This window comes from Callithrix jacchus, chromosome 4, assembly GCF_049354715.1.
Source record: "Callithrix jacchus isolate 240 chromosome 4, calJac240_pri, whole genome shotgun sequence".
NCBI lineage: Eukaryota > Metazoa > Chordata > Mammalia > Primates > Cebidae > Callithrix > Callithrix jacchus.
Genome location: NC_133505.1, coordinates 37,149,172 through 37,172,226, shown reverse-complemented (window position 1 = coordinate 37,172,226; position 23,055 = coordinate 37,149,172). Strand labels below are relative to the sequence as shown.

General features: G+C 42.4%; 1 protein-coding gene across 2 annotated transcripts; it reads right to left on the bottom strand.

The window, feature by feature from the left end:
- Positions 1-6,553: 6,553 nt before the first annotated feature.
- Positions 6,554-9,859, bottom strand: LOC144582085 (saoe class I histocompatibility antigen, A alpha chain-like). 2 transcript variants are annotated; one of them, XM_078368632.1, is made up of 7 exons: positions 9,776-9,859; positions 9,377-9,646; positions 8,849-9,124; positions 7,991-8,266; positions 7,752-7,868; positions 7,293-7,325; positions 6,554-6,972 (listed from the first exon to the last, which is right to left on the bottom strand). In XM_078368632.1, the coding sequence occupies exons 1-7, from the start codon at positions 9,846-9,848 to the stop codon at positions 6,968-6,970; spliced, it is 1,050 nt and encodes a 349-aa protein (XP_078224758.1). In that variant the 5' UTR covers positions 9,849-9,859; the 3' UTR covers positions 6,554-6,967. The 2 variants fall into 2 exon arrangements, with proteins under 2 accessions (XP_078224758.1, XP_078224757.1); XM_078368631.1 differs by lacking the exon at positions 6,554-6,972 and having other exon boundaries at positions 7,077-7,325.
- Between the last annotated feature and the right edge of the window lie 13,196 nt (positions 9,860-23,055).

Here is a 23,055-nt window from a genome sequence, read left to right as displayed (position 1 = left end):
ATCAAGACAGAAAATTAACAAAGATATTCAGGACCTGAACTCAGCCCTTGATCAAATGGAACTGATAGATATCTATAGAACTCTCCATCCCAAAACAACAGAATATACATTTTTCTCATTGCCACATGGCACTTACTCTAAAATATATCACACAATCAGGAGTAAAACACTCCTCAGCAAATGCAAAAGAACTGAAATAATAACAAACAATATCTCAGACCACAGTGCAATCAAAATCAAGAAAAAGAAATTCACTCAAACCATATAATTACAGAGAGATTGAATAACCTGTTCTTGAATTACTTTTGGATAGATAATAAAGTGTTTTCAAATTAATGAGAACAGAGATTCAATGTGCCAGAATCTCTAGGAAACAGCTAAGGCAGTGTTAAGAGGGAAATTTATAGCCTTAAATGCCTACATCAAAAAGTTAGAAAAATCTCAATTCAACAACCTAAAATCACAACTAAGAGAACTTGAGAAAGGAGAGCAAACATATCCCAAAGCTAGCAGAGTACAAGAAATAACCAAAAAAATTAACAAAGATATTATCTCCCAAAGGAGACAGAAAGACACAAAACACCATTCAAAAGTTCAGTGAAGTGGGGAGGTTTAAAAAAATTAGTAAAATATATAGACCACTAGATACACTAATAATGAAGTAAAGAAAGAAAATTCAAATAAACACAATTAGAAACAGTAAGAGGAACATTACCACTGACCCCATAGAAATACAAGCAACCACCAGAACATATTATGAACTCCACTATGCACATAAACTAGAAAATCTAGAAGAAATGGATAAATTCATGGACACATATACCACCCCGAAGACTGAACCAAGAAGAAACTGAATCTCTGAACAAATAATGAGTTCTGAACTTGAGGCAGTAATAAACAGCCTACCAAACCACAAAAAAGCCCAGGACCAGATGATTGACAGATGAATTCTATTAGATGTACAAAGAAGAGATGGTACCATTTCTACTGAAACTCCTCCCTAACTCATTCTATAAGGTAGATCATCCCGATATCAAAATATGGTGGAGATACAACAACAACAAAAAAGAAAACATCAGGCCAATATTCTTGATGAACAGTGATACAAAAATCTTGAACAAAATACTGGCAAACCGAATCGAACAGCACATCAGAAATCTTACCCATCACAATTAAATAGGCTTCATCCCTAGGATACAAGTTTGGTTGAATGGATGCAAATCAATAAATGTGATTCATCACATAAACAGAACAAAAAACCAATACCACATGATTATTTCAGTAGATGCAAAAAGGCCTTTTGATAAAATTCAACATATATTCATATTTTTAAAAAACTCTCAATAAACTAGGCATTGAAAGAACATACCTCAAAATAGTAAAAGCCATTTATGACAAACCCATAGCCAACATCATACTGAACGGGAAAAGCTAGAAGCATTCCCCTTGAAAATTGACACAAGACAAGAATGCCTTCTCTCACTACTCGCATTTAATATAGTATTGGAAGTTTAGGCAAGTGAAATAAATAAAGACTATTCAAATAAAAAGAGAAGAAGTCAAACTATTCCTGTTTGCAACTGACATAATTCTACATCTAGAAAAACCCACAGGCTCAGCTCAAAGGGTTCTTAAGCTAATAAACAACAGCAGCAAAGTCTCAGGATACAAAATCAATGTGCAAAAATTACTAGCATTTCTACATGTCAACAACAGGTAAGCCAAGAGCCAAATCAGGAATGAACTCCCATTCACAATTGCCACAAAAACAATAAAATACCTAGGAATTCAGCTAACCTGTAGCAGTAAAAGATCTCTACAAGGAGAACTACAAACCACTGTTCAAACAAATGGAAAAGTTTCCTATGCTTATGGATAGGAAAAATCAATATCATGAAAATGGCCATACTGCCCAAAGCAATGTTTAGATTCAATGCTATTCCTATCAAACTACCATTGACATTCTTCACAAAACTAGAAAAAATTATTTAAAAATTCACATGGAACCAAAAAAGAGCCCAAATCGCCAAACCAATTCTAGGCAATAGGACCAAAGCTGGAGTTATCATGGTACTTGATTTTAACTATACTTCAGAGCTGCAGTAAGGAAAACAGCATGGTACTGGTACAGAAACAGACAGTGTTTTAATGGAACAGAATAGAGAACCCAGAAATAACACCACACACCTACAACTATAATCTTTGACAAACCTGACAAAAACAAGCAATGGGGAAAGGATTCCCTTTATAAATGGTGCTGGGATAACTGGCTAGCCATAGGCAGAAGATTAAAATTGAACTCCTTCCTTATACCATATACAAAAATCACTTCAAGATGGATTAAAGACTTAAATGTAAAACCAAAAACTATAAAAACCTTGGAAGACAATCTAGGCAACACCACTCAGGACACAGGCATGAGCAACAATTTTTTGACAAAGACACCAAAAGCAAGTGAAACAAAAGGAAAAATTGACAAAGGGGATCTAATTCAATTAAAGAGGTTTTGCACAGTGCAAGAAATTATCAACAGAATAAACAGACAGCCTACAGAATGGGGGAATTTTTTTTTTGCAAACTATGCATCTGACATAGGTCTAATATCTAGCATTTTTAAGAAACTTAAACAAATTTACGATAAAAAAACTACATTAAAAAGTAGGCAAAGCATATTAACAAACACTTTTCAAAAAAAAGACATACATGCAGCCAACAAACATATGAAAAAAAAGCTCAGCATCACTGATCATTAGAGAAATGCAAATCAAAACCACAATGAGATGCCATCTTACACCAGACAGAATGGCTATTATTAAAAACTCAAAAAATAACAGAAGCTGCCAAGGTTGTGGAGAAAAAGGAACGCTTAGAAACTGTTGTTGGGAGTGCAAATTAGGCCAGCCATAGTGGAAGACAGTGTGGTGATTTCTGAAAGATCTAAAGACAGAAATACCATTATACCCAAAGAAAGATAAATCATTCTATTATAAGGGCACACGCCCACACATATTTTTATTGCAGCACTATTCACAATAGCAAAGACATAGAATCAACTTAAATGCCCTTCAGTGATAGATTGGATAAAGACAATGCGGTACATATATACTGTAGAATACTCTGCAGACAGCAAAAGGAACGAGATCATGTCCTTTGCAGGGACATGAATGGAGATTGAGGCCATTATCCTTAGCAAACTAATGCATGTTCTCACTTACAAGTGGGAGCTAAAGGATGAGAATTTAGAGGGGAAAATAGAGGGAAACAATATTGGAAAATAGAGGGGAACAGCACACACCGGGGCCTTTCAGAAGATGGAAAGTGGGAGGAGGGAGAAGATCAGGAAAAATAACAAATGGGTACTAGGCTTAAAACCTGAGTGATTAAATAATCTGTGAAAAAAACTCCCACAACTTTACATATAAACAGCCTGTCCTTGTGCCCCTGAACTGAAAATGAAAGTTAAAATAAGGAACTGATCTGCAGATTCTGCTTGATGCTGAGTAGGTCTATTTCAATTACGCAAACTAGCGCTGAGGAAATAATCGCAGGGTGGGTCAGGGGCCCACTGGCCCATGAGAGAATGGTTCATGTATGTTAGGGCTTCCGGTTTTCTATTCTTCCTAATTTAATCTTGGTAGGTTGTCACCAGGAATGTATCCGTTTCCTCCAGGTTTTCCAGTCTGTCAGTACAGAATTGTTCATAATAGGCTCTGATGATCATTCACATCTTTTTGGTATCAGTTGTAATGTTTCTCTTTTCTGATGATCTTTGAGTCTTCTCTTTTTCTTGGTTTATCTAGCTAGTGGTTTATCACTTTTGCTTATCTTTTCAAAGAACAAAGTTTTTATTTTGTTGATCATTTACGTGGTTTTTAAAAGTATTTAGTTCTGCTCTGATCTTTATTATTTTTTCTGCTAATTTTGATGTGGTGGTTGTTGCTTTTCTAGTTCCTTGGGGTTCATTGTTACATTGTTAATTTGTAATGTTTCTGCTTTTCTAAGGTAGGCATTTATTGGTATAAACTTCCCATTTAGCCCTGTTTAGCTGTATCCCACAGGTTTTGATATGTTCTGTTTCCATTTTCATTTGTTTCAAGAAACTTTTTGATTTCCATCTTAATTTCTCTGTTGACTCAATGATTATTCAGGAGCATGTTGTTTAATTTCTATATATTTGTCCAGCTGCCAAAGTTTCTCTTGGTGTATATTTTTAGTTTTTTTCCACTGTGGCCAGAGAAGATATTTGATATGATTTTAATTTTTGGAAATTTATTGAAACTTGTTTTGTGGCTTAACATAGGCTCTCTCCCAGAAAAATGTTCCATGTTTTCGTGAAAAGAATGTAGTGTTAGATAGAATGCTCTGTAAATATCTGTTAGCTTTATTTGGTCAGTTTAAATCCAATGTTTCTTTCCTGATTTTCTGTATAGATGATCTGTCTAATGCTGAGGTTTGGATATTGAAGTCTGAAGTCTCTGCTATTATTGTATTGGAATCTATCTCTCTTGTTAGATGTAGTAATTTTATAGTCTGCAATCTGTTAGAAAAGAAAATGATTTGGAGGCTGTGTTGCATTAAAAGGAAAACCTTACTGAGGACTTCCATACCCTCACTATCTGCCTAAATAATTTCTTTATTTATTTACTGCCATAATCTGAGCCAGAATGAGGTGACACAGAGAGGCAGGGACTGTGCAGAATTCATTTTAGTAAAGGTGGCTGGGTGGCAGTAGTGATGTCCAGTTTCCATCCAGGTTCAGCAGCAACATCTGTCCTAGCCTCAGGGTCCAGTGTCCAACACCAGGGTGTCAGAGGTGTGAGCGGTGGCGTCTGTGCTCAGCAGCAGGGGCATTGTTCCTAGGAGGGACCTGATCCAGGGTGGGCTGTGGATTCTGTTCCTTGCTGTGTAGTTTCCAGCCTTGTTCTGTGGCCTTCACAACAACAAAATTAGCCCCCAATACCAGATATACTGCTTCATGTATAAATTAGAAAAATTTGGTTTCCATAGTTTGCTCCAAGAAGTGAGTGAGAAATCACTATGTGGAGCAGTGTCAGAGAGCAGCATTCAGAGGTGTTCTTTGTGTGAGAGCCACATCCTGAATTGTCTACCTGGCTTCTGCCCCATGGTGGAGAGGTCAACAGGGAATATCAACTCTCATAGTTGATGATCTACATCCTGCCTTTTCTTTCTGTGAGAAAAATCCTCTTTTAAACAAGGTTTGAAAACTCACCTCATCTACCCACCATTCTGTGGTCTCTGATCTCAGTGGTTCCCAATCTAACTAATAGGATTGCTGGTGGGGGGCTTAGAAAATACTCAGGCGGCTTCTCAGAATGCCTGTCTCAGAGTATTAGTATGCAAAAGACCAAGGAATCACATACATGACAAGCACTACAGGTGAGGAGGCTGATGTTCAGACATGTGGGATCCACGTGTTCTTTCTATTCCAGGTGTGATCTGGAAACCAGCAGCAGGAGCTCCGGCCTTGTCATAATCCAGAGTCTCTTGCTTGACTCCAGACTTCCTGGATCTCAGCACCACGTCCAGGTGATTCCTGTGCACATGGGAGGTCCTTGTCTAAGCATCCTCTAGGTGTGGGGTCAGAACTGTGTAGTCTGCTCTGGGTATGATCTGATCAGATCCCTTAGAACTGAAGGTCCAGGGTTTACTCCCTGCATTCATTCTTTTCAGTCAATCACTTCCTTGGTGCCCTCATCCATGCTTGAGGTTTTAAGTATCATTCATATGGTGTGACCTCCTAAGTCTATTTCTCCAGCCCAGTCCTTTCCACTAAACTCTGGAGTTGTTTGTCCAACTGCCACCCCAGCTCCCTCACCTGCATTCCTAGTAGACATTTCCACTGAGTACCTGGGAGGCCCCCTCCTCAATATGCTCCTGCCACAGTCTCCCCATCTCCACTGACAGCAGCTCCACCCTTCCTTCTACTCACTCATTTTAGAACTATGAGTGTCCTTGATTATTCTTTCTCACACCACAGATACAATCCATTGGCAAATGCTGTGAGTCTATCTTAAAATGCACCCACCCCTCACCCCCCACCCCCCGCACACTGCAGCACACAACCAGGTTTCTCCCTTCAGGAAAGTACAATTCTTGACTATGGACCCAAGTTTACAAACAAATATGAATCTAAATTAGACTCTGCTTTAGATTCATGAGTTGGGATTGGAGCCAACACCAAGATCACTGGAACCAGGGCAAGGAGATAGGGCAGGAGAGCAGAGCAGAAGAGGAGCCCTAGAAGGAGGCCAGGAGCTGAATGGGTCTGAAAATTTGGGCCAGAAACCCAAAGACTCCTGTGTGCAGGGGCCGCCCTGGGAGAAGTGACAGCCTCTGTGGTCACAGCTTTCGCTGGACAAGTTTCCAGCAAAGGAACAAGGACAATGGAGCAGTGAAGCTGACCCAGCTGAGGACTGACCACATAAATCCCATGATGGACTCGGCAGCAACTGGGCACAGAACCCACTCACACTCAGCTCCTCACAGCCTTCTCCATCCCCACCTGCAACAGACTCAGCATACCAAACATGCGGACCCTGGAAGGTTCTCCGGTCTTTATTTCCTCTCTCAAATTCTAGGAATTGGTGTATTTAATTAATCCATCAGCTTAATATTTGAGAAAACAAATTTATATTCAGATTCTTATTTTCAGTAGGGAAGTAAGAGGTTGCAGCTCAGTCTGCACCATGAAGCTGAGACAGAGTTGGAGACACCCAACCCCACCTCTTGGAACAGGAAAGATGACTGGGGAGGGAACACAGGTCAGTGTGGGGACAGCGGTCACGGTGGACATGGGGTGGGCTGTCTCTCCACATCCTTATATTATGTTAACAGGGACTCAGACACATTCAGAAACCTTTGCAGAATGAGATGCCAGAGGCTCTTGAAGTCACAAAGGGGAGGCGTGAAGAAATCCTGCGTCTCAGTCCCACACAAGGCAGCTGTCTCAGGCTACAGAAAACAATAGTCATGAACAAATTCAGGTCAGTCATGGTAAGTGATGACACTCTGAACAGCCCACCAGACCCTGGAAATGTCCCAATCAAAGAATCCCCATAACCTAGTCCTTTCCCTTCTGCCCCACCCCCCAGCCACTTTGGGCCTCTCAGGGTCTCCCCTTTACAAGCCATGAGAGACACATCAGAGCCCTGGGTACTGTCACTGCCTGGGGTAGAACAAAAACAGGACCTGGTCAGAGTCCATGGGAGATGTGGGCCAGGAGGGATTATGGGGTGGGTGAGTTCCTCCACACTCCCGCCCCCACCACTTACACACAGCCTGAGAGTAGCTTCCTCTTTCTCCACCTGTGGGAAGAAAATGTTCTGTGAGGGGACAGGGAGGAGGCAGGGCCATGAGATCTTAGAGGAACCTCCTAGTCTGGGACTCAAGAGAAGTTTCCAGAACTATGACTACAAACCCAGGGCAGGAACAGGAAACACCAGGGAAACAGATATTGGTCCTGGACCAACTGCCCTCCTTAGCAGGAACCTTCCCTTGACTTGTGAATGCCAGGATCAGATCTCCAACACCACAATCATCAAGGTGATACATCTGTCCTTCATTGTCACACGTGCTTCACAAAGAATAAGTACTGGTATACAGGTCCCCAGGCTAGGTCGGCCCATGTGTGGATGGTGCTTTCCAGTAATGAGGAAGGGAACACTTCTACCTGGGACTTGAAACCCCCAGTGGGACAAGAAAACCCAGACCCCGCTTCATGCCCTCCCTACCTGAGCTCTTCTTCCTCCACATCACAGCAGTGACCATCGCTCCAATGACCACAGCTCCTAGGACAACCAGGCCAGCAACGATGCCCACGATAGAAATGGTGAGCTGGGAAGACGGCTCTGGGAAAGGAGGGGAAGGTGAGGGGCTCTGACCCCAGGCCTCAGCCCTGACCCTGCTGAAGGGCTCAAGAAAAGCTCCTTCTTTCCCTGAAAAGAGACATGACCCCCATCCCCCTCCTTACCCCATCTCAGGGTGAGGGGCTCCAGCAGCCCCTCATGCTGCACATGGCACATATATCTCTGCTCTTCTCCAGAAGGCACCACCACAGCCGCCCACTTCTGGAAGTTTCCATCCCCTGCTGGCCTGGTCTCCACAAGCTCCATGTCCTGGGTCTGGTCCTCCCCATCCCGCTGCCAGGTCAGCGTGATCTCCGCAGCGTAGAAGCCCATGGCCCAGCACCTCAGGATGGCCTCATGGTCAGAGATGGGGTGGTGGGTCACATGTGTCTTTGGGGGATCTGATGGGAAGAGTCAGAAAATTCAGGCACTTTTCATCTCTCATGGGACATCATGGCAATACCCGTGTGATCATCCTGAGAATGGACAGGACACCTGGGGTGAGGAGGGAGCACAGAACCCAGATACCAGCCTGGACACAGGCACCTGGGATAATCTTCCATGTCTTGCAAAGTTCTAGTCTCTGAGAAGAGGGGAACAGCGACTTCTGGTCCTGACCCGAGTGGAGGTGGAAGGACTCAGAAAAGCTGGAATCAAAATTTTAAATAAACACATTGAGTGTGAGGCAGAGAACAAGGCCTGAGACAAAAAGTCACAGCGCCCAAGGCGGCTGCAGGGGTCAGGGGGGACCCCTCATAAGTATTCCAGGAACCGTCATCCCGTCCATTTCCTCAGAGACGTCATCCCTAAATTGTCCTAGAGAGCAGAGGGGGCCTTGAGAGGAAACTCAGGAAAACTCATGCCATTCTCCATTCAAGGGAGGGGTATATTCTAGCGCTGATCCCATTTTCCTCCCCTCCTACTGGAAGGTCATCCCGAGAGATCTATAGAAGATGGGGAAGGCTTCCTACTGTCCCTAGTACCCGCACGCTGCAGCGTCTCCTTCCCGTTCTTCAGGTGTCTGCGGAGCCACTCCAGGCACGTGCCCTCCATGTAGGCTCTCCACTCCTCCGCCACATTGGCCGCCTCCCACTTGCGCTGCGTGATCTGAGCCGCTGTGTCCGCGGCGGTCCAGGAGCTCAGGTCATGGTTCAGGGAGATATAATCCTTGGCGTCGTAGGCGAACTGGAGATACCCACGGAGGAGGCTCCAGTCGGGCCCCAGGTAGCAGCGGTACATCAACTGGAGGGTGTGAGACCCTGGCCCCGCCCCCTCGGTCAGCCCCACCCCCGCCCACCGAGCCCCACCCCCGCCCCGACCAACCCTTGGGGACTTTGGTGTAAACTGAAAATGAAACCGAGTAAAGGCGCCCGGGGCTCTCCCGCGTCCAGGGTCTGGGCGGGTCCGGCAGCCCCGGGGTGGATCTCGGACCTGGAGACTCCGAGGGACCCGGGCTGTCCGTGGGGAATGGGGAGGAGTCGTGACCTGCGCTCCGGGCGGCGGTCACTCACCGGCCCCGCTCTGGTTGTAGTAGCCGCGCAGGGTCTGCAGGTTCACTCGGAAAGTCTGTGCCACATCCTTGGCTCTCTGTGTCTCCTCTTCCCAATACTCCGGCCCCTCCTGCTCCACCCACGGCGCCCGCGGCTCCATCCTCGGTCTCGCGGCGTCGCTGTCAAACCGCACGAACTGCGTGTCGTCCACGTAGCCGACTTCTAGGTACCGGGGCTCCCCACGGCCAGGCCGGGACACAGCAATGTGGAAATACCTCATGAAGTGGGAGCCTGGGGGCAAGGAGGGGCTGAGACCCCCAGATCCTCCTCCCTGCGCGGCTTCCCGAGTCCTGCTCCTCCGCCCGGCGGGCCCCTCGCTCCTCCCCGCAGAGGCTGTTTCCCTCTCGACACCTCACTCACCTGCCCAGGTCTTGGTCTGGGCCAGGGCCCCTAAGAGCAGCAGGAGGAGAGTTCGGGGCGCCAGGACCGCCATCCTAGGCAACTGGGGAGGGCGAATCGGGATTTTAGAACCAGGACCGCGGCGACGCTGATTGGCTTCTCTAGAAACCCGACACCCAATGGAAGTTGGAACTGGGTCCGCGTCATGAGTATCCAGGAAGAAGGACCCGACTCAGACTGTGAGAAGTGACTCAGAGGACTAGGGATTCCCCAAAGCTGCGCCTCCCCAATGCAGAAACGACCTGGTGCCTGAGACCCTGAGAGCCACGACCAAGAACTAGGACTTTGTCCTGATCCCTATTCTTCTACACAAGCTTCTTTGTCACACTGTCTGCCTGAGTCCTGGCCAAGAATCTGTCTGTGGAAACCAGGGAGAGACCCCCAGGCTGCGCCCAGGCCCTTCCCCTTCATTTCTCCTCCTAGAATCTCCGTCCCTGAACTGGACTCCCTGCCTCCCACTCCTTACCTCTCCACTTGGACTCTTGTACAAGGAAACTCACCACAGGGAACTTGATGCCAGAGAGTGAGCTCGCCCTGGGCATGGAGGTGTAGAGACAGGGGTTTTCTCTTTAAACCTGGTGAAGTTTTGTCTGAAGGCAGCAGATAGAGACTCTCATAGAGACCAGTTTCCTTTTTATTAATACGGTAGGTAACACAATATTGTAATCCCTGAATGATTAGGATTCCAATCTGTAAAAGACCTGGGTCAAAACATCATCACAGTTAAACTCTCAAAGCTCCTAAGTTTTACTTTCCCAAGCTATGGATCTGTGACTCTGGTTTCTGCATTTAAAATTATTTTCATTCCCTAGTGGGAGTTTCCCTGTGTGAGTCCAGAACACCTCCTGAATACAAAGAAGCAGGTTTGTTACTGTGTATTGAACCGGGAGCCTGTAGTCATCACTCAGAGTTGCGAGTGCTCCATGCAGTCCTAGTGCTCTTCACCAGCGCTCAAGCACTGCCTGCTTTCGTGAACTATGAGCATCTAAGCAGAGTGGGTATTTTACTTGAACACTTGGTACTTTTGTAACCTTTTTTTTTTTTAATCATGAGGAGATCATTAGTTTTTAGGCAGTCCCACAAAATGTATTAAAAACGAATGCAAAGAACCCCCTGCTAGGCTCTTCCACTGCTTTACAATTCCCCGTTCCTTTTCCTCACCTCCTACTTCTCCATCCCTTCTCTCTGCCCCTGTCATCCCTCACACCCTCCCTTCCCCTTAGTCCCCACCACCCTGTCACTCCTGAATTGCGGCACTAACACTGTCCCTCACTTCCTGCCGTGTCTATTTTCCCCACAGTGTTCAGCAGTCCTGCCAATGTGACTCAGGTCGTGTCATTTCTTCATTTACAATGATTGAATTTTGGTCTACCATTTTGCTATATGGTTTCAATTTGTCTCATATCTTTTAGTTCTGTTCCTCCTTTGCTACTTTCTTGAGTGTCAAGTAAACATTTTTTAATTTATGGTTTAAATGCTCCCAGTGGCTTTTAGCTGTATATTTACACTAATTTTTTATTGTTGTAAGAACTGAAACCTGATTCCTTGACTTTTCACAGTGAAGTTCAGGTAATATTAAACGACACATGTAACAGTGTAGTTTTATTTAACCTATCCTTATGCTATTATTGTGTGTATATTACACAAAATAAACGACACATGTAACAGTGTAGTTTCATTTAACCTATCATTATGCTATTATTGTTGTGTATATTACATCAAACACTCAGCGATACAGTGTAATACTTTTTGTTGTAGACAAGCAGCCATATGTCTTCAGGAAATGAAGAAAATGAGTGTGTATGTGATATATGTGTGTGTACATCATTTGTGTTGTTAATTGTTCCTTTCTGTGTATCTGGGTCACCATCTAGTATCATTTCCCTTCAGCCTGAAGAACTTCCTTTAAAATTACATGTAGTACAGGACCCCTAGGAAATACATTTTATGGTTTTGATGATCTAAAAATATTTTTGCCTCCTTTTCTCCTTTTTTTTTTTTTTTTTTTTGGCTTATTAGGGCATTTTTGTGTAATAAAAAAAAACTATTTATAGTCATGTAGCTACCACATTGCCCAGTAGAGAAACACCAGATGCAAAGAACCCCCTACTAGCTCCTCCATGGCTTTAGAGTCCTTTCCCCTGCTCCTTTTCCTCACCTCCTGCTTCCCCAGCCCTTCTCTCTGCCCCTCTCACCCCTCACACCCTCCTCTTCCCTCAATTCCTACTGCCCAGTAACGCCTGAATTGTGACACTGTAGAGATCAGTTTCTTTTCCCTAAAAAATTTAATCCTTGCTTCCCACCCTCACCCCTTTCCTTCACTCAGCCACTGCTCTGCTTTCTGTCACTGCAGTAGTGTAATTTCTAGAATTTCATGGACATGTAATCATATTTCATGTAGTCCTTTGTTTGCTCTCTCAGCATAACAATGTTTGAGATGATGCCATTCATTCATTTTTGTTGCTGAGCAACTGCCAAGTATTGTTGGAATCCCAGTTTATTCTCTGGTTTCTCTATTCTCCAATTGATAGATATGTGGATTACTCCAGTTGGGGTTTTTTATTAATGAAGCCACTATAAATAACTCTTCCAAGTGTGGCCTTACATTTTTATTTCTTTTGGATAAATACATATTTGTGGGATTGCTGGGTCATGTGGTAATAGATGGGCAGCTGTATAAGAAATTGCCAAACTGCTTTACAAATTGGCTGCCACATTTTTTGCATTCCTTTTAGAAATATCAGACATTTCTATTTTTTCCATATTCTTGCAAGCATTTAGATTTATCATATGTCTTTTTAACTTTACCTATTCCAGGTGATGTGTGGTGGTTTCTGATTGTGGTTTTTACTTTCACTTCTTTGATGACTAGTATTGTTTGCTGTCTCTTCATGTTCATCTCAGTGACATCACAGGTATTTTATGAACTATTTTGCAAATTCAGTGATTAATTCCAGAGGCTTTTTCAGAAATCCCTAGTGTTTTGTGCATATGCAATGAGCCTGGTGACAAGGGAAGATTTCATTTCTTCCTTTTCTATCTTTTGATCTTTTTCTTTAACAATTATTTTTATTTGGTAGAGATGAGGTCTCACTATCAGGCTGGTCTCAGACTCCTGAACTCAAGTGATTCTCCCACCTCAACCTCCCAAAATGCATGGATTACAGGCAGGAGCTATCATGCCCAGTGCTTCTATTTGTCTTTTATTTCATTTTCTTACCATGTTGCACTGGTTAGGATGCCTGTTAGGTGTTAAAACAAGAATGATGAGAGCTCACATGTTTGTTTACAAGGAACTTAAACAAATTTACAAGGAAAAAAAGCCCCTTCAAAAGTGGGCAAAGGATATGAACAAACACTTCTGAGAAGAAGACATTTAAGTGGCCAAGAAATGTATGGAAAAGAAGCTCAATATCACTAATCATTAGATAAATGCAAATCAAAGCCATAATGAGACACCATCTCTTGCCAGTCAGAATGGCAGTTATCAAAAAGTCAAGAAACAATAGATGCTGGCAAGGCTCTGGAGAAATAGGGACACTTTTGTAGTTGTTGGGAATGTAAACTGGTTCAACCATTATGGAGGATGGTGTGGCCATTCCTCAAAGATCTAGAGCCAGAAATGCCATTTGACCCAACAATCCTATTACTGGATATATACCCAAAGGAATATAAATCATTGTGCTATAAAGACACATGCACACATATGTTTATTGTAGCATTATTTCCAATGGCAAAGACATGGAAAGCATCAATGATAGATTGGATAAAGAAAATGTAGTACATATACACCATAAAATAATACACAGCCATAAAAAGGAATGAGTTTATGTCCTTCGTAGGAACACAGATAAAGCTGGAAACCATTATCCTCAGCAAACTAACACAGGAACAGAAAACCAAACACCACATGTTCTCACTCCTAAGAGGGAGCTAAACAAAGGGAACACATGGACACAGGGAGGGGAAGCACACACACCAGGGCCTGCTGGGGAGTGAGGAATGAGGGGAGGGAACTTAGAGGATGGGTCAGTAGGTGCAGCAAACCACCATGGCGGACTATACATATGTAACAAACCTGCACATTCTGCACATGTATCCTGGAATGTAAAGTAAAATAAAAGAAATTAAATATAAAAATAAAACTCCTGTCTTACATGTATGTATATGTTCATTGCAGCACTATTTACAATGGCAAAGACTTGGAATCAACCTAAATGTCCTTCGATGGTACACTGGATAAAGAAAATGTGGCACATGTACACCATGGAATACAATGCAGCCAAAACAGAATGAGCTCATGTCCTTTGCAGGAACATGGATAAATTTGGAGGCCATTCTCCTTAGCAAACTAATGCAGGAACAGAGAACCAAATACCACATGTTTTCACTTATGAGTGGGAGCTAAATGATGAGAACACATGGACATGTAGAGAGGAACAACACACACTAGGGTCTACTTGAGGGTGGAGGGTGGGAGGAGGGAGAGAATGAGGAAAAAGAGCTAATGTGTACTAAGGTTTAATACTTGGGTGGGTACTACTGGGTACAGAAATAATCTGTACAACAAAACCCAATGACAGAATTTTACCTATATAACAAACCTGCACATATACCCCTTAACTAAAAATAAAAGTTAAATTTAAAAAAAAGTGCATGTCTGGAAAGAGCATATGGTTGGGTTCAGTGTGTGTGTTTTTTTTAAAACCAATTCACACAATCTCTACCCTTCATTGGACTGTTTATTCATGTAGGTTTTTGTCATTATTGGTATGATAAGTTTCAGGTCTACCACGTTATTTTCCCAGTTTTGGTTTCTCTGTTCCTCTTGTCCTGACCAATGACTTCTTATTAAAAACCATAGAAACAAACAAACAAAAAAAGTAGAGTCACATATTTAAATTTCTGGAAGAAAAAAGGGTCAACTAAGAATTCTATATCCAGCACAGATATCATTCAAGGACAGGCAAAATAAGGAGATATTTCAGGTAAAAGAAAATTAAGAGAATTTGTCACCAGCAGATCTGCACAGTATCATTGGTAAAGAAAATTCTTCAGACTAGAGGCAAATGAAACCAGGTGGAAAATAAAATTATCAGAAAAGATAAAGATGATCAAAAATGGTAAATATTGAGCTAAGTGCAAAAGTCTTTCTTGCTCCTTCCATTTACTCTTACTTTATATACATAGATCTGTTTAAAGATAAGAAAAAGTTTTTTCTTGTGGGACTTATAATCTATATAGAGTATATTACATATAATATATATCATAAAAGATGGACATTTTATAGAGGATAAATGGTTGTAAGATATCTGTATTTAATGGGTACTAGTACATTATTAACTGAAGTGGACTGTGAAATGTTAAGAATGAGTTAAGTTCTGAAGGAAATTGAGACACAAAAAATAGATCAACAAATCTCAGAGATGGTCTGAAAAAAAATCATAGCCAGTCTTGAGTCTCATCATCCTATGATTTCAGAACTACTGTGAATACAAAAGTCATCAAAGACCAGTCCTGGCCAGAAAGAGGAGTTATCCCTAAATATGGTGGCCCTGGGACAGCTGGCCCTCCCTGCTGGACCTCTTCCACATGGGCGCTTTCTGCAGTAACTGTGTTGCCTTGCTATTCCACTCTACCCAGTGTCCTGACCCAAGAGACAAGGGGTGTCTGCTGCTGAGTCCACACTTGGAGAAGGAAACCATGATGGTGTCAGTACATTACAAGCATGACAGCTCACACCTGTAATCCCAGCAACTCAGGACGCTAAGGCAAGAGGATTGATTGAGATCAGAAGTTGGAGACCAGCTTGGACAACATAATGAGACCCTCATCTCTAAAAAAAATTAAGAATAAGTAAACTTATCTGGGCATGGTGGTGGGCACTTGTATTCTCAGGTATTGGGGAGGCTGAGGTGGAAGATCCCTTGAGTTCATAAATTTAAGGCTGCAGTGAGCTATGATTACACTACTGGACTCCAGCCCAGGTTACAGAGTGAGATATGGACTCAAAAAATACATTGTAAACCTTTGCTCACGATGGGTTATTTTATTTATTATTTATTCGAGGTGTATTTTTCTTTTATTTTACTGGTAGCACAATAAACCAGGACATGCTAAAACTAGAAATCACATCAATTTTTCAGTGTTAAAATCCCAGTCCAGGGAGGTGAGAAGGAGACGTTCCTCATTAGCATTAAGGATTCAGGGAGATCGAGATGGGCTGGAATGGAAGGTTTTTACTTGGAACCTGGAGGATGAGCGATGACATCTCTCTCTTCACCTCAAATCTCATCCTGGGCATCCACCTCCTGGGAGCAGGAGCAGCGCAGCAGCGCCACCTGGTGGTCCACGAGCTTCCTTTTGCAGATCAGGCACAGCCCTGAGATCCACTTCTTTCTATACACCTGGGATTTCTTCACTGGACATCAGCCTGGGTCAACTTTCCCGTAAAGCAAAAAGAGCGTGAGGTTGCTGAGGGAGGAATGGTGTCATCTCCACCTTTGGCGAGATCCATGTCACCGTGTTCAGGGGAAGAGCCAAGCCTTTCTTTCCATGCAGAGAGGAGGCTCTGGCCATGAAGGCGCCTGTGGAGAGGTGAGGACCCGCTCTCTCTACACTGATGGCCAAGAGCCTGCAGAAGGCGGGGAAGGCTTCCCCTCAGCTGTGTCCTATCAGGTTCTTCCAGGAGTCAAGGAGTAGACCTGCGTATTGCCTCTGGTGATGTGAGCTGCACGCACTCCTAGAAGTGAGGTCACCCCTGCTGGGGGTCCTGGGGCTGCTGGGTGTTCTGGGTGCTCAGTGTCCAGAGAGGAGGATGGGGAGGAGGCTTTGTGCAGAGCAGTAACCATAATCTCTAAATTATTTTTTCATTAGCCTTTGTGTCATAAAATAAAATATAGGACTCCAAAAGGAAAAAGAAAACTTTCTAAAATTTGTGTCCTTTAATAAAAAGCAAACACCCATTAACCACAAGGGATAGACGTTTGCAGGGCAAAGCAGAAGTCCCATCATTTGCCCCAGTTCAGCAACAAACTCTTTGCTCTCCCAAATAAAAACATGTCCTGACTTTTACAATCATCTCTTCTTTGTTCGATTTTATAATTTCTCATCCAAAATTATAATTTAATTTTACCTTTAGAAATATACTTTGTTCTCTTTTATTCTATAGATTTTCCTTGAAACGTATATTGTGTGGTAGAGCTTCCCATAGTGTGCATTTTGCTGATTGCCCCCAAGGCATAGTTGAATATGTATTTCTATTACCTGTATTGCCTCTAAATTGGTAATTGGCTTTGGAGGTTCGCTTAGCTTCGGCTTGATTTCTTTTTCACTTGGACTTGTTTGATGGCACTGGATTGTGTTCTTCCATCAACAGGAAGAGCCTCACATTAGTTTTTTCTTTTATTGTGTTATTAATTGCCATTGCTGTTTGATGGCTAAATCTGTTAATTCATTATGTGTTGCAAAAGAGTTGTTATAGTCTCAGTCTCTCATTCCTTCCTCATTTACTATTTGAATCATTTCTAAAGAGATTTACCCTCCTCTACTGTTTGTTTGAGAGACTAATCCAAGCATTTACTCACCTGTGGCCCATCAATTGCACTACTAGTTATAAACCAATAGAAATGTGTGTATGTGTGTGCCTAAATATATGAAAATGTTATTCATAGCAGCATGATTTGTAAAATCTGGATACAACACAATTATCTATCAACAGTGAAGGGACAAGAAGTGTGAGCTATTTATAAAGTGGAGCATTGGACAGCCATGGCAGTGAATAGGCTACGAACACACACAGCGAAATGATGAGACCCAGGGGCATGATGGTGACAGTCTAGTGCCATTCAACTAGAACTGGCAGAACTAATGTGTGTTAGAAATCAAGAGTGGCTACTCTAGGGTGGGAGAGGGTGGTTTATGACTGAGTAGGACCCAAAGGTGTTTCTGGGAGTCTGTGATTGCTGTGCTTGGGTGTGGGTGTTGTTTGCCCGAGTGTTCACTTTGTGAAAATACACTGCCCACTTGTGCATTGTCCCCTTTTCTCCATGCATGCTGTCCTTCACTCAAATATACATGTCTAAAATTTTGAAGCAATTCTATCTACTATAAGAAGAATCGCTCCTATTGCACACCCTTGGAAATGCTGCATTGAAAAAATTAATGCAATTTTCTTTAATTCCAGGAAATAAATACATATAAAGAGGAGAATCTACAACAACAGTAGTAGGCTTGGGAGCTGACACCAGGACAGCTTTTGTAATGGCTTTTGGGCCGGAAACCTAGGTATCAAAACCCAAACAAGCCCACGGAAGGCGGAGGATGTGAAATGATGCCCCAGTATTGCATGAATGAATGAGTCATGGGCAGTGGCTCATGGCTTGGCTGGCCAGCCACGAACTTGAGGGAAATGGAGTTGCAAAACTGGGAGGTGGAGGAGAGAGGCACACATAGACCTCTTGCTATAGGCAGAGTGTGAGAAGATAGTGGTTGTGTGTGGATGCCACCATATCTTTAGGGGTGTATTTATCTACCAGTGGGTCTTTAAGGGGGTGGGGCTCCCTGTAATCAGGTGGGTGAGATGGCTTGATGATTGATGACACTCAGCCCCACAGGGCTTGCTCATGGAGTCCCTGCACAAAGTGGCACACATTTGTCTATGTAACAAACCTGCATATTCTACACATGTACCCCAGGACTTATAATAAAAATTAAAATAAAAAAGAAGTTGTGATCAGATCTGGCCTGCCAAGATAATCCAAAGTAATCTCCCCATCACAAAGTCTAAACCTTTAATCATATCTGTAAGTCCCTTTTGTTCTGTAACGTAACATATTTCAAAGTTCCAAGGCTTAGGGTTTGGATGTATTTGTGAGGTTATTCGTCTGGGTTTCACAGTAAATATGGTGGTCGAATAAGGTTTAGCACTAGTTAAACTTTTAGAATATGAAAAGAGAGTAAATGGAAGGAGGCACTCCATAAAGAGATTATAATTAAAGATTAAGCAAATGTGTGCATAACCCTGTGAGTGAAAGAGAACAACATCTGCTCATACCGCCCTGGAGTGTCAGATGCTAAAGACAAATGGTGAACTTAAAGGTAGCCACAGATTATCTGAAAAACAACTGCGTTAGAATGCAGCTGACTTCTCCTCATCACCCACGGCAACCAGAGGAGAGCATCACTGAAGAGCTCAGGGAAGAGCAATGTCAAAGCAGATATTTGTGGCTGGCAAATCCATCTTTCAAGAAGAAGAGCAAAATAAGGACATTACAATATTAATAGGATGCTTGATTTATTTGCAAAATTCCTACTCTAAAAATATTTAGGTCATAAAAAATATAAGAAAGGAAGAAAGAAAAAAAAGGAAGGGAGGAAAGAAACAAAGAAGGAAGGAAAAAAGGAAGGAAGGGAAAGAAAGAAATAGAAGAAAAAAGAGAGAAGAGAGAGAGAAAGAAAGAGAAAAAAGAAAGACAGAGAAAGAAAGAGAAAGATGGATGGCTAATAATAGGTACACGTAAATCAATATTGTCGTTATAGAATAATAATGTAGAGTTAAAGTGAAAAAATAACATAAAGCACTTACTATGCTGTGTTATCACTTCCTCATCCATCTTCTCATCCCTACCTAGACTGTGCCATCCATGAGGTCTGAGGAAGTCTGATTTCTTTTTCTGAGAATCCAGTCCATGGAGTACAGTACACAGGATAAGGTAGGGGTTTGATGAGTGTTTACCAAGTAAAAGGGTTTCCGGGAGAAAATTAATGGGCCAGGACTTGTGCTGCATAAGCACAGTTCAAAAGCAGCAGAGGGGAGTGACATCAGAGAACATGGTGGCATGGGAAATTCCAGGAGCCCAGCCCCCAAAAAGAGGGATGACACAAGAGACAATGTGCTTGTGAAACATCAGCACACACACATGCGTGCGCGCGCGCACACACACACACACAATCTTGAGAAGATCTGTTAAAACACAGATTCCTGGATGGCACCAGAAGATATTCTCATTGGGTTGACAAACAATCACGTGTATTGAAATTCTGAAAAATTTTAAAGTTTATAGCCACCAAGTGAATGCAGAAAAAACAACTGGGACTCAGTAGCAGAGCTTAGTGGGATCACAACTTACCCTTGGCCCATTTCTTTCTCTTCCGGTCAGCAGTGGTCTTGACGACAGCAGGCGGGGTTCCCAGTGTGGGTTCCTGATGCCAGATGGATCTGAGTAGATCTTGCTCTCAAAGAATATTTTTTTTTTTTTGTCCTTTTGGGCAACTCCCTGAAGGATGAAAAGAAATGGCTTGCATTTTCCCCCTACTTTGATCTGTCTCAGGACAGAGAGTCAGCCAAGGCAGAGAGCATTTGATTAAAACAAACAAACAAACAGAAACAAAAACTTGTAAAAGCTAGTGAGTCAGCAGCTACCGCTAGGGCAAGAAATATCAATTGAGGACGGCAACAGACATGCAGAAAAGACTGGAAGAGAACGCTGGGAGTGAGATGCTCTGGGGAAGTAGGGTTTGGGAAAGCTTCCATATTTCTGGGAACCTAGATAGCCTTGTACATGACTAGTGAGGGGCACATGCTCACAAGGGACCTGAGAAGGTCCCTTGTTCACATCTCTAGCTGATGCCAACAGGCAGGAAGTAAAGGCAAAGGCAGAGTTGTAAACTGCCTAATTAACTGTTGAAGGCATGATCCCAGCATCCTCAGACCCTGGATGAAATGACTGGAATGTTTTCTCTTTATGGTTCAAGACATTAAGGAAATCTCTGTCAAAACACGAGAGGACCACTAAGCTAACCAAATAGAGACTTCAGTGACCACACACAACAATAATAATAATAAAGAATACAGTCTATACAAAAATAGTTTAGAAAATGTAATTTTCAGAGTTACCACATTATAATATTGAAAATGTCTGGATTTTAACTAGAAAAATCATGAGTTATGCATGTATGAAAGAATGACCTCATCACCGGAAAAGCAATGGACAGAAATTGTTCCTGAAGAAGGCCAAGCGCTGGACTGACTTACTAGACAGACTTTAAATCAACTGCCTTAAACACAGTCAAAGAGCTGAAGGAAACCATGGACAAATAACTACAGAAAATCAGGAGAACTACATTTCACTAAATGGTGAAAATCAATACAGAGGTAAAAATTGTGGAAAGGAGCCAAATGGAAATTCTGAAACTGAAATGTATTGGAAGCAAAATAGAAAATTCACTGGAGGGCTTCAAGGGCAGATTTCGGTATGCAGAATGCAGAGGCAGTAAATGCAAACATAGGTCAATTGAAATTGTCCCATTTGAAAAGCAGAATGGAAAAGTATGAAGAAAAATAAACAGAAGAGATCTGAGAGACAACATCACACATATGCATTTCGGGAGTTCCCAGAAGGGAGAGGAAAGAAGAGGGGAGAAAGAGTATTTGAAGAAATAATGGCCCCAAACCTTCAACATTTTATTTCAAACAGGAACCTCAGTATCCAACACACCCAGACTTTTAAAGTAGCATAAATTCAAAGATGTCCACACTGAGAGACATTATAATCAAACTGTGAAAAGTCAAAGACAAACAGAGCATCTTGAAAACAGCAAGAGAAGGAGCTTCTCGAGTACAAGGATCCTCCATGAGATTAACAGCCAAGTGTTCTTCAGAAACCATGAGTTCAGAAGACATTGGCAGGACAAACTTAAAGTTCATTAAGAAAAAAAAAACCTGTCAACTGACAGTGGAATATCTGGCAAAACTCTCCTTCAGAAATAATGGAGAAATTCAGAGATTCACAGGCAAATAAAACCTAATGGCATTTGTCTCTGGTAAACCTATTCTCCAAGTAATGCTAAAAGGAGTGCTTCCGGCTGAAATAAAAGGGCATTAGAGAGTAACTTGAATCCATATGAAGCAAAAAAGTACACAGCTAAAAGTAATTTCATAGGTAAATAGAAAAGCAAGTATTTTTGGTGGGGTGTTTTGTAACTCCTCTTTTGTTGTCTCTATTTAATGTAAAAGAAAATGCTCATCAACTGATGAATGGATAAACAACATGTAATCTATTCTGCAATGGAATACTATTTGACCATACAAGGAATGATGTACTGATACATGCTACAACTTGGAAGAACCTTAAAAACATGTCAAATGAAAGAAGCCAGTCACAAAAGGCCATATATTGTGTGATTCCATTTGCATAAAATATTCAGAAGAAGCAAATCTACAGAGACAGAAACTGGGTAAATGGTGCCAGGGGCTGGTGGCAGGGGAGAGTGGAAGGTGACTGCTTAACGGGTACAGAGTTTCCTTCCAGGGTGATAAAAATGCTCTAGAACTTGATAGTGATGATGGCTACATAATATTGTGAATCTACTAAATGTTACTGCATTGTACACTTAAATGATTACAATGATAAATTTTGTGTTTATGTGTATTTTATCACAATAAAAAAGTGGCTGAAAAATATATTCCAAGCTTGCTTGGGAATCTGCCCATCTGTCTTTTCCCCTGAGGATTTCATCTCCTATTCATAGCTCACCCTTTCTCTTCTGCAAGTAGAAAGCCTCATTTCAGCACATGGTCCAAGATCAGCCAGGTCCAAACCCCAAAAGAACTTTCTGTCTTGGATCCAAATGCTCAGATGCAACTCTGGGCTAACTTCAGGGGAAGTTAGGAGATTATCCAAATAAGATGACTTACTGGGAGGGACAATGTTTGGCTTTAATATAAGGGAAGTTATGTTTGCATTTCTAAAAAGGATCCTACTTACCAGTGAATATATAGTGTTTGCCTGTGCAGGACGGAGTTCTCAGCAGAGGAATGAAAGACAGTCCTAGGAACATAATACACCTCATAGGTAGCTGACTGACCCACTCATCTGCCACCCCCAGCTGAAGAAAATAGCTAGACTCTCCTCTACCCTTTGTACATCCCTCAGTTGTATTCCACTGGATATGGCCCCTCTACAAGTGTGGATGTTCCTGGATCTCAGTTGCTCTTCAAGCTATTGAGGTGTCTCCACTGGTGTGGCTCATGCCTAGATGGGCTCTGCAGGAGGCTAGGTGACTCCTAATTCTCACGGCTGACATTCAGTGAACACAGACCAAGCCTCAGAGTTCTCAGGGGCTCAGCTTTTCATCTATGAAATGGAAGAATCCATCTGCCTCTTTTCGGTAGTGGTAAACATACATATATATATGTAAACATATGTATGTTTACATAACATAAACATATATATATGTTT